Source organism: Chiloscyllium plagiosum, unplaced genomic scaffold (assembly GCF_037043375.1).
Source record: "Chiloscyllium plagiosum isolate Xiang-an unplaced genomic scaffold, Cpla_swu_hap1 HiC_scaffold_24, whole genome shotgun sequence".
NCBI classification, from domain to species: Eukaryota; Metazoa; Chordata; class Chondrichthyes; order Orectolobiformes; family Hemiscylliidae; genus Chiloscyllium; species Chiloscyllium plagiosum.
The window spans coordinates 31,463,070-31,475,714 of NW_028270162.1; the positions used below are offsets into that span (position 1 = coordinate 31,463,070).

Here is a 12,645-nt window from a genome sequence, read left to right on the forward strand (position 1 = left end):
TGGGGAGTTATACTTTTTTGTTAAACCACTGATTTTCTCAGTATTACCCCAATCTTTCTCAGTTGTGTTTTTTAAACGTTTAAGCTTCTTGAATGTTTTGCAGAAAATTGTCAGTAAAGCATTTTATATTTTTATTTCCTTCATTCTTTGTTTTTCCGAAAATTACTCCATTATTCTTGTTAGTGTCTGGTTTCATAGGTACTGGATTCTCCCTGGTATCTTCCCCAAATGCCCTTTATAGATAAGGACAATGAGTGTAAATGGGTTATATAAGTGCTGAGCTTGATTCCTGTGCAATTATCAAAGCCTAAACAGAGAAAGCTGCTTCCAGCTCGCTTTCTTCCTCTGCCGTTGCTCAGATTGGCTAACCCAGCACAAATTGAGCAACAAATCTACAGGCCACCTACGTTGTGACTTAGCTTTCCAATATTTATCCAGCGGAGTCAGAGCAACTACTTTTGATTTATCCTTATCCGAGCCTGGTTGGAAACAAAATCTGGATTTGTATAGTCTTAAGAGGAAAACAAATTTGTAGATCTATTTTGTGGTTTTCATATTCATTCATGAGATTTATAGTACTTACAGTGGTGGACTTTACACTATTATTAACCCAGTCTGTATTAGAGTAAGTAAAGGGCAGAGAGGCACAAAGGTCTCTAAAGTTTGTTCAGGAGAATTATCTATATACGCTGCAGTCTGTTTCCAATCCAACAAGGAAGAAGACATTGCAGGAATGGATAGAGAGAATCTGTTCCTTTTGACAGGAGGATACAGAACTAGAACGCTGACAAAATTATGTGATTGAAGAAAGAAGCAAAGCAACATGAGGAATGCATTAATACACTTCAACTAGTTCGGATTTGGAATTCACTGTATGTGTGTGTGTGTGGTGGATGCAGATTCAATCAAAGCCTTTAAAAGAGAATTCAATAATTGTCTGAAAAGAAAAAAAAATTGCTGAGTTGTGGGGAAATGGTGAGGTAGGAGGACTAAGTGATTTGCTCTTGCAGAGAGCTGGTATGGACACGGTGGGCTGAATTGCCCATGATGTAACTGTTCGGTAGGCATTACCACAAGATCAGCATGTATTGCTGTCGTGGAAATTAAATCGACTTGACTCAACTGTTAGCAAGAGCAAAGAAAGGAGCTTTATTTAAAATTCTGCAGAATTTGACCAAATACATTCAGCTAGATGCCTCAATGTAAGAGGTACCTGAGCATAGTTCAGATACTCGCCTTATACTGATACTTATCATGCTCTCAAGGGCAAAGACTGGGAAAACTCAAGTTGTTATTCGCTCATCCAATGATCTTGGACATAACAGTTCTTCAGCTTTCGCTGAGTTCGACTGTCACAAGGTCGAGTTGAATGTTTCCAAAATTTAAAGAGACAAGCTGGCTGCAAACCTCAAAGTATTGTTTACAAAGCTCAGCACAGCATTACATTTCAGAAAAGCATTCTCTTTCAAATTTCACAGTAAATGTAAAATTTGTTAATTTTCCATTACAATTACCTATCCATAAATTCCCTTATCTGAGTATAAAGTTAAAAATCACACAACACCAGGTTATAGTCCAACAGGTTTAATTGGAAGCACACTAGCTTTCAGTGCTTCCGAATTAAACCTGTTGGGCTATAACCTGGTGTTGTGTAATTTTTAACTTTGTACACCCCAGTCCAACACCGGCATCTCCAAATCATGACTCTTACCTGAGTAGTTTGCTAGAGCATTTTCAGTGGTAAGTTAGCAATCAGTCACACTGCTGAGAGTCTGGAGTAACATAAAGGTCAAATCAGCTAAGGGTGACTGACTCCGTCTGTAAAGCGTATTAATGAACTAATTGAGTTTTATGACAATCCAGTCATTGTTATTGATATTTGCTTTCATTCCAAATTTATTTATTAACTGAATTTAAATTCCACAACTCATAATGGCTATGTTCCATTCTCTACCAAATTGTGTACAATTTTGAAATAAGATCAAAATTGGATTATAAAATGGATCATAAAGAATACTTGGTTTTATGCATGACCATGATGTACTCACTGATGCTTACAAAAGGCATTTCTCTTTTGAAGGAGATTAGAAAACTGTTTTAATTGAACTTTGTCACTAACAGTTCCGTAGGAAGAAGTTGAGATTTGCGAAGAGTCATATCCATGAATGGGGGCTTTTTGCCATGGAACCTATTGCAGCAGATGAAATGGTCATTGAATATGTTGGACAAAACATCAGACAGGTAAGAACTAGTTTGTTTCTCACTGTGTATTTATCCCTTTAGGTATGCAAAAATGTTATGATATTTATATTGTCCCTCTGTAACTTGTGACGCCAAAATTTACTTCTGACTGTGCTTGACACTTAACAGCATTGGCATAAATATATATCCAAAGTTGCTTTAGAGAGTATTATCAAACAAAATTTGACATATAAGTTATATAAGGAGATGTTAAAGCCTTGATAAAAGATGTACTTTATAGAGAAGAGAGATACAGAGGCATAGATTTCAGGAGGAATTAAAGAGCTTAGTTGGTGCGATGGGTGGAGCAATTAAAATTGGGATATATAAGACTAGAATTGGAGAAGCATAGATGTTGGAGGGTTGCAGGGCTTGAAGGGTATATGGAGGGACTTGCTAACAAGGATGCAAATTTTAAAATGGACATGTTGCTAGACCAGGTGCTAATGTACATCAGTAAGCAAAGGAATAATGGATGAACAACGTGGTGCAAGTTAGGATATGGGTAGCAAAGTTTTGGTTGACTTAAGGTGTATGTCAGGTGGAAGATGGGTGACCAGACAGGAAAATACAAGAATCTCGGAGTCCCTCTCCCACTACAACTCCCAGGTCATTGACTCTATGCTACTTTCTCCCCACCCCCACCCTCCTCTAGCTTATCTCTCCACTCTTCAGGCTCACTGCCTTTACTCCTGATGAAGGGCTTTTGCCCGAAACGTCGATTTCGAAGCTCCTTGGATGCTGCCTGAACTGCTGTGCTCTTCCAGCACCACTAATCCGGAAAATATTGTAATCAAGTCTAGATATAACAAAGGCATGGATGAGCTCAGATCAGTAGATCACTGAACTGGAAGCAGAGATATTATAGAGATGAAAGTGTGCAGTGTTGGTGGTGGAGTTGATTTTTTGCCAGAAACTCAGCTCAGTCAGGTAGAAAACAGCAGTGGTTGTGAACTCTGATAATATGCCTGCTATCAGACTCAAAGACACATTAGTCCCAGAAATAATTGTGCTGCTCATAAAGCTGTTCCTGTACAGCTACAACACTGGCATCTACCCAACAATGTATGTGCTGTCCACAAAAAGTACAAATGCAATTAGGGGACCAATTATTGCTCCATTAGTCTACTTTTAAACATCAGCAAAGTGACAAAAGGTGCCATTTACTATGACATAGCACTTTATTCAGCAATAATCTGTTCATTGATAGTCTGGGTTCCTCCAGGACCGCTCTACTTCAAACTTCATTAGTCTTTGTTCAGATAATAGAAGAACTGAGTTCAAGCGGTGAGGTGAAGGTGACTGCCCTTGATATCAAGGAAGCATTTGACCAATGTGGTATCAAGCAAAAGTGTCCTAAATCCAATCACCCATGGTTGTTTTACCAATGACCTTCCCACCATCGTAAGGCCAGAGGTAGGAATGTTGATGCTTGGACAGTCATTCACAACTCCATTAAATAAGAGTTTGCATACATTCAGGCTTCAGTTGACAAGTTGCAAGCAACATTGTACCTTACAAGTGCTAGACAATGATCGTCTTCAACCAGAGCAAATCTAACCAATCTCCCTTTGATGTTCAATGGCATTATCATTGCTGAATCCCATTTTGAGATTACCATTGATCAGAAACTTAATTTAATGCACCAAAATAAATACAATAGGAGGTCAGAGGTTGTGGACTCTGCAGAAGTAGTGTGCCTCAAACTCAAACATCTACCAGGTACAAGTCAGGAATGTGATGGTTACTGCAAAGTTTTCTGGACGTATGTAGCTCCAATAACACTCAAAAAGCTCTACACTATCTAAGACAATTCAATCTGCTTGGTTAGCACCATTTAGACCACTTTAAACAGTCACTCCCTCCATAACTTGGTATACTGTTACAAGATGCACTGATGCAATTTGCAAAGTTCTGTCAACAGCATCTTCCAAAGCTGTGACATCTACCATCTAGGTGGACAAGGGCACCAGGCATGTGGGATCATCATAATTAGTAAGTTTATCTCAAAGCCACGCAACATCCTGACTTGAAGTTATATTGCTGTTTCTTCACTGTTACTTGGTCAAAATCCTGTGGTTCCACCTTTAACAGCACTGTGGGTATACCTACACTACATGGACGATTGTGGTACAAGAATGCAACTCATCACCACCATCTCAAAGGCAGTCAGAAATGGGCAACAAATGCTGACCGATCCAGAAACTCTTTTATTCCATAAAAGAAAACTTTGAGAAAAGTTGTAAATGGTCTGTTTGAGGTGCAGAAAGTGGCGAGAGTGCAGGATAGCATTAGTTCTTAAAGCAAAGTCTTTCAAGCATGCACATAAGTCTTGATTTTAATTTGGAGGAGATTTCTGCTCATACAACACTTTGCATTATATTTTATGTTTGTTTGAAAAATCTGAGGTAAAGGATCAAGAGGGTTGATAGTGAGGTTGGGGTAAATGTTGTCTGCATACCTGTGGAACCTGACATGTTTCCAGCTGGGATTTGAGTGGTGCTGGAAAAGCACAGCAGGTCAGGCAACATTTGAGGAGCAGGAAAATCAGCGTTTTGGGCAAAAGCCCAAATGTCGAGTTTTCCTGCTTCTTGGATGCTGCCTGACCTGCTGTGCTTTTCCAGCACCACTCTAATCTTGACTCTAAACATTAGCATCTGCAGTACCCACTTCTGCCATGTTTTCAGATGAGGTCAGCAAGGCTTCACGTAGGTAAGAAATTGGAGAGAGCTGAGGATAGACACCTGGGAATTCCAAAAGTAGTAGAAAGAGAGAACTGCAGGTAGTTCTCTGGCCACCACTGAATTGATAGAAATAAAAAGTGAAAATGGAAGAACCACCCAGATGGGTGTTGGTGGAGTGGTATTGGTAAAGGATACTGTGTTCAACTGTGTCAAAAACTGCAGCCAGGCCAAGAAAGATGAAATGGGCTAGTCTACCATTGTCACAATTACTTAGAATGTCATTTCTGATTTTAATAAGGGCTTGGTCAAAATCCTGTGGTTCCACCTTTAACAGCATTGTGGGTATACCTACACTACATGGACGATTGTGGTACAAGAATGCAACTCATCACCACCATCTCAAAGGCAGTCAGAAATGGGCAACAAATGCTGACCGATCCAGAAACTCTTTTATTCCATAAAAGAAAACTTTGAGAAAAGTTGTAAATGGTCTGTTTGAGGTGCAGAAAGTGGCGAGAGTGCAGGATAGCATTAGTTCTTAAAGCAAAGTCTTTCAAGCTGTGGCAAGGATAGAACCTCAATTAAGCGACTCAGAATATTCATTTTCTTCAGTACCTTAGATGCACCGTATCCAGTCCTCGTGCCTCAACAACTTTTAAGGATAGACGGCTTATCTAAGACATATCTATTTTAAATCCTTCTAGTGTATCCATTGCTGTTGCCTGAGTAGCATCATCTTCCTTGGTAGAGACAAATGTAAAATATTCACTTAAAACCAAACCTAATCCCCCTGCTTCAATTGTGCCAGTCCCCTTTTTGGTGTCTTCCAAGAGTATTCCTCTTGAATGCCCTTTTACAATTTATAAGCCTTAAGATGGCTTTGGGATTCCCCTTTTTTAAGCTGCTGTCATTATTTTTTTCATATTGTCTGTTTGCTTCTCTTATTTGCTTTTCACTTCTCTGAACATTTATATGCTTAATTTGTTGCAATCAAATTATCCAGATGACACCTATTATTAACTAATAATCTTGCTGTTGCTCATAACTTACCAAAAATAATAAATCTTACTAACAAATTCAACAAGTACTTAATACACCTTACTCATAGTAATAATCCTTACTTTAAAGAAGGATTTAGATCCATTTGCTGCTCACTCGTTATTTGCTAATACTTAATATTTTTAATGTTTAAACTCAGTCTCTAAGCAACAATACTCACCAGCCATTTACCCATCTGTTCTCCTGTGAAATCACACCTTGATTTTTCTTTCTGACGTGGGTTCTTTCTAAATTTAAAAATGCATTTTATTATAATGATGTGGATCTTGACAACGAAAGGAAATGATGCACCAAACATTTCAGATAAACAATAATTTTGATGATGTGTAAATTTAAGAAAATATTGCATGCTATGGTTTAGATAAGGAATCTGCCTAATTTTTAGTTTATGCAGTGTTATTTGAAGCAAAAACATCACTCACTAAAATTGATGGTACTCTAACTGAAAATATCTATGTACAGCAGTTTTTCAATTTTTTCTCATTGCTGAGTGCTATGCTTTGATACTGCAGGCGAGAGGTAAACTGAGGATTGAACTTGTGGAATCTTTGTTCCTTCATTGACGTTAAGAATGGGGAGCATAACCGGGCATCCTTTGGTGGTGATACTGAACTGCCTGATGATGCTGTCAATTTATTTATTTGCTAAGTATTAGCTGTCCACAGGAATCCAATCAGGAGAATTGAATGCCACTCTATAACTGACGCAGAAAACTAACCGCTTAACGTTGTTAAGATCTTCCACACAATTTTTTGTAATGGTTTAAATGAATTTCATTAAATTAATGATTTGGGGTAATTACACCCCAGCAGATAATTGTATATCTGATTTGACCCACAGTACTCCGAATTGGAGAACCAGATGTCTCATTTCAATTAACCAATTATTCCTATGATGGATCTTTATAATTCTTTACAATGCAATGTCCCACACATTATTTAGAAAATTTGTCTATTATTCACTTGTCAAACATGGAATGAAAATTCCTTTAATCCAAGTCTGATTTTATTTCTCTTCAGGTTATTGCAGACATGCGAGAAAAACGATATGAAGATGAGGGGATTGGAAGTAGCTACATGTTCAGGGTTGACCATGATTCCATTATTGATGCCACAAAGTGTGGCAATTTTGCCAGATTTATCAACCATAGCTGCAATGTAAGTACATGTGTTTGTTAGATGTGTTCAACTTTTAACATGTAAGTGAAGCTAGTATTATTTTGACTTCAACATTTAGAAAGATAGAAATGTAGGAATGGATAGGCCATTTGGCCACATTGGGCCTGTTCATTTTTCAGCTAGATTAATGCTAATTTGGTTTAGTCTGAGCTCCATTTTCCCATGTGCACCCATTATCCTTGACTACCCTGGTATATCAAAAATCTAACTAACTTAGCCTCCACTGCCTTGTATGGGAGGGATTTCTATACACGATTGACCTCATGAGAGAAAAGATTCTCCTCTTCTTTGCCTTTAAATGGGCTGACCTCTTAATTTTAAACTATGTCCACTGGTCTTAGCCTCCCCAACAAAAACTCTTCATGGTATCCACCCTATCTAGTTCCTTCAAGATCTTATGTTTTCCCAAGATCTCCTCTCATTCTTCTAAACTCCGGTGAATGTAGGCCTAATTTGCTTGTTCTTTCTTCCTAAAATAAACCCTTTCTTCCAGGAGTGAGTAAAGTGAATGTTCTCTGAATTGAGTCGAAAGTAAATATGTCTCTTTTTCAAATAAGGACACCCAGACTGTACATACTACTCTGTATGTGGTCTTGCCAATGTCTCTACAGCTAAAGTAAAACTTCCCTAGCATTCCATTCCCCTTATAATAAATGAGAACATTCCATTCAAATTTCTATTTACTTCCTGCATACTAACCTTTTGATTCACATACCAGGAATTCTAGATTTCTCTGTACAGCTGAGCCATGCAATCTATCTCATTTAAATAGTATATTGCTCTTCTATTCCCCCAATAAAATAACAAATTCACGTTTACCCATGATATAATCTATCTCACTTAACCTGTCTATATCTCTTTGTAAACTCTTTACCTCTTCTTGACAATTTACTTTCTACCCTATCTTGATGTCAGTTTTAACTGATATACAATCAATTCCTTCACACGAATTTAGATATATAGTATATAATCTAGAAGCTGTATCAAACATTCAGTTATTGGATAATAGTAAACCCTGACAAACCTGGAAAAATAAAGTCCTAGAAATACTGACTAGGCTTTGGTTTGGTGACTTTATAATGGTGGTTATCACATACTGAATTTTTTGAGGCATTAATAGATTGGCACATTGCATTTGTTGCTAATGTTGGAGCAACACAAGTAGTTACATTTCTCAAAAGTCACCTACAATATTCTACAGAAATACAATTCACAGGTCTAATGTGCCTAATTGTAACTTGCCTTCTGAGAAACAAGAACATTATATTTACTTGAGTTGCCATACAACAAAATTACCCCTTAAAGTCTGAGTTCAGGTTTAAATTTTAATTGAGCCAGAGGCTTGTACCACACATCAGGAATGAACTAAAATTATTCTTACACTTGAATGTTTAACAGGGCAATGATTTTTGTGAATGTTTGATGTGTTGTCTTCATTTTGGTAGAATAGTGTTGGGAGTCCTTTTAAAGAAATACACCTACTAAAACTAGAAATATCTTAAATCTACATTCTTGGCATAGAAAGAAATCGTTGAATCTTGATCACAAAGCTATAGTGTTCTTTCTAACTGTGAATTTCTTTTCTCTTAAAAAACAGCCTAATTGCTACGCTAAAGTTATCACGGTGGAGTCACAAAAGAAGATAGTGATTTACTCCAAACAGCAAATAAATGTGAATGAGGAGATTACATATGACTACAAATTCCCCATTGAAGATGTGAAAATTCCATGTCTGTGTGGTGCAGAACACTGTAGAGGAACCCTTAATTAAAAGGGTCTGGTCTAAGGTGCTCCATTTGAGAGCAGTAACCTAGATGTGGTTGCACTTGCCAAACCAACAATTCGCACTTCTGCTGAACCTAAAGCTAAAATGCACATAAGTGTTGGGACTGCATTTAGGATTCAGGTGCTCTTCCTCTGGAAAGAAAGGTGTTTACCACTTTATGTCACAGTAAACTAGTACAGTACTAGTTTTTCCTCCCAGGTTCCATACAGTGGAGCAGGGTCCCCACTCTTCTTTCTGCCTAAGTGAATGCTGCTATCTTTTCTTTTGAGTTCTTTTATACATTAAGGAAAGAGAAAATGCGAAGAAATGATCATTTAATACTTGATAAGGTTTATGGTCAGAATATATTTCTACGCAAGTAAATAAAGTAGTTGATGGGAATTTATGGCCTCAGCATTAGCATCTTGTATATCTAGTCTAAGTTTGGTGCTTTTTTAATGCTTTATTTCCCTCATTTTCTTTTACATATTTTAATTGTAACAAGTTTTTGCAAATTGTAGATATGCTGGCTTAGCAAATTTTTATTTTTGTGCTAATGCACTAGGGTTTGGCCGATGGAGGCTTTGTGCACTATTCGCTTACAGACTTGCACGTGACTATTGGTAATCACCTTCTCTGTATAAAGTTCCAGGGTTTTTTTGTGCTCTAGTGGTTATCCATAGCCAGGAGAGCTCTCTTCCTGTTGTTTATATTGTACAAAATAATTTCTAGCTACAGGAAAAAAAAAACAAAAAAAAACTTTCTAACCTCTGACAGAATTTTCACAACAAATTTCATTTATAATTTTTGTGAAGTTTTCAGGGATCATTTCAAACATGTAAACATTTAAAAAAAAAAGGTTTTTTGAGCTCAATTTTCATTGTGTACATAGCGCACCCGGGTTTCTCCTCTCCGAACATTGTTTCTTGTAGAAACATATCCTTTCAAATAAAAAGAATTTTGCTGGTTCCTTTGTACTTCAAAAGCTTGTAAATAATTTATTAAGAAAGTGAATATTGTAATTTGGGTTGTTGAAATACAACTCTGACTAGAGGAGGCAAATTAAAAAAAATGTTTAACAATGAGCTGGTAGCAATTTTTCAGCTTGTGTCAAGCTTTGTATCATGTAAATTCTGTACAAATATTACCTCTATCAATTACTTAGATTTATTGGAAGCATTAAGGAATACAGTAAAAATGTTAAAAAGTCAGACTTTTTCATCTCTGATACCTACTGTGCAAATTGTATTTATTTGGAGGAAGAAAGGAGTGTACAGAAATTAGAAAAAATGGCATCCCTTGTATGTGTGTTAGCCAAGCATAAACTGGATATCAAAGTTTTTTTTTCCCTCCTTAATATCCACTGTAATATTTTTTCTCAAAAACACTGTAAGGGACACTCGGTACCTAATAAAGGGTTATTATTTTAAAACTAGCTCATTTGCTTGTTTTTTTCCTAATGTTGTACAGATGCTGTTATTTTAACCCTTTCACTCATAGATACCAGTTTACTAGATTTTATTCTATTGTTTCCTGGGCTATATATTCTCATAAACCAACCTATGTACAGTAACTCTCTGATCACTGTATTTAATCAAACTGGCACAAATAAGTTATAATTTCTCATTGAAATCATTACTCAAAAATATATTTATTCATAAACCTATGATGTTTCTGTAGATTTTGTCACTTTTATCAGTCTTTTAACACTTGACCGAACTCAGTTCCTTCATCACTTTGAGAACAAGCTATCTGAATTTTGGTTGTAACTAGGAAGAGGTGTGTGAAAGGGTTAAACCTGAAAGTGTTTGGATGTCTTTTTCTCTGTGGAAAGCAGGGTGTGGGGGGACCCAGTGAATTTCAGAGGGGTCTAGGTGTGTTAAGGTTTGAAAGAACAATAAATACACCTGTTAGCTCTAGGGTTTTGTTTTATTACAGTTTCTGCTTTGGTGTTGTAGGGATTACTTTTGTGCTTGCAAATTTCCAGATGGAATCAAATGAATTTAAAGAGTGTTTTGTTTTGTGCATTTAGAAACTGTGCTAAGTGTCTCATTTTGATGAAAGTGAAACTGTTCTGTGGTTGTGTTTTACTTGTAAATATCTCTTCATATTTTTGTGAATTCATTACTATGTAACAATGTATGATAGTACCTTTTATAAAGCAATCCATAAATATACTGACCTTTTCTTACAGATAAACTGAATGTTGTCATTTATTCTGGAAACGTTATTTTCTATACAGTTACCAGATTAAACACTTAAACTGGTTTACTGTTTCTAACATATAACAAAAAATGAACCTTGTTGGTTTTTTTCTAGCTGTAGCAAAGACAGTTTGCAAATCCAAATGGCTGAAGATGTATTAACATTCATTAATTAAAATTCAGGGAACCATTTTCACCTTTGAGATCTCAGAATGGAATCCATGTAATGACGTAATTTCCAGAAAAAATTATTATTTTGATGCTTTTAAAACAACATCACATACTGCAGGTATTGACAGAAACATTTGACCATTTCAGAACTATAAAGCTTGAAATTAAAATGGAAATAATTTATAAATTGATCCTACAAGGCAAGACTGTTCAAATTTCACTATTGGACGTAAAGCACTGAATTCCAACTCAATGTTATCCCCTATGCTGCTTAATCTTCTTCTCTCCATTCTACATGCTCTGTTGGGAGACTTTTAAATTTACTTTTTTGCTTGGCTAACATCGGAGAAATATTTCTTTTTCTTTCTAATGTTATTGGAATTCAAATAGAATTTGTTTTGAAAATGAATCTCTTTTCAATCAATGCTGTTATTGCATCTTTAGTTTTGATTTGGAGTCTTCATGATAAGTGTAGATGTTAATTTTCATAACCTCTGGATTTTCAATAATTGTCTCTCAGCCTATGAATTGCTATATTGTGCAGATAACAAATGTGGGCATAGCAAGCTCCCATGACCAACAATGATTTAAATGACCAGATCTTTTGTGTTTTTGGTGGAGTTGATTGATGGGTACGTGTTGGCCAGAACACTAGGAGATCATCCTCCCATTTGAATAGTGCCAAAGAATCCTATTCACGTGAATATAAAACGTCTCACATTTTATTTGTGAGACAGCACCTCAGCTTAAATTTAACACTTGTCTCCTTCCATGAATGTGCAATTTTCAAACTCAACATTCAGTATTTTTTAAGACTGAGTGCATGCAGTTGCTGGGTAAGAGAGTCTAATTTTTTAATTCTGTAAAATCTGATTTATAGTTTGTGGTTGGCATTCAATTGTAATATACAGTATAAATTCTATTGTTGCAAGCCATAAACAAGGATTTTAACAAGGCTTTCAGAGAAAAAGCAACTGAATTAACTCAGCTGAAACTGGATCCCTGTTAAATGAGTCTGAGACCCTTTGTCTTAGATTCATAAATAACCTAGCCAAGTTAGTGTGACTTAGCATAGAGTGCCAGAATTAAGTGATTAAGGGAGTTGACAGTAGGAAAGGAGGGAGGTGTTCAATTGCTTTTTTTCCTAGTCTTTTTCAACCTCAGAAATTGATTGTTACTCTACTAAAGGAGAAGTTAATTAAATGGTGAGTATCTAGTGACAAAAGTTTATTTTATCACTAAGATTCAACATAGTATCACAATTCTGATAAAATTAATAAAATGTATTTAAAAAATGAGTAAATATAAAATAATAAATTAGTTCCCAAGACCACATTTAAGGA

General features: G+C 36.2%; 1 protein-coding gene across 5 annotated transcripts in view; it reads left to right on the plus strand.

The window, feature by feature from the left end:
• Positions 1–11,126, plus strand: part of setd1ba (SET domain containing 1B, histone lysine methyltransferase a) — a 135,829-nt gene extending 124,703 nt beyond the window's left edge. For all 5 annotated transcript variants that reach the window (XM_088000050.1, XM_088000052.1, XM_088000053.1 and 2 more), the window contains 3 exons: positions 2,122–2,241; positions 7,004–7,141; positions 8,760–11,126. In XM_088000050.1, the coding sequence (XP_087856176.1) occupies positions 2,122–2,241; positions 7,004–7,141; positions 8,760–8,933 (432 nt within the window). In that variant the 3' untranslated portion in view covers positions 8,934–11,126. The remainder of the gene's footprint in view (positions 1–2,121; positions 2,242–7,003; positions 7,142–8,759) is intronic.
• The last annotated feature ends 1,519 nt before the right edge of the window (positions 11,127–12,645 follow it).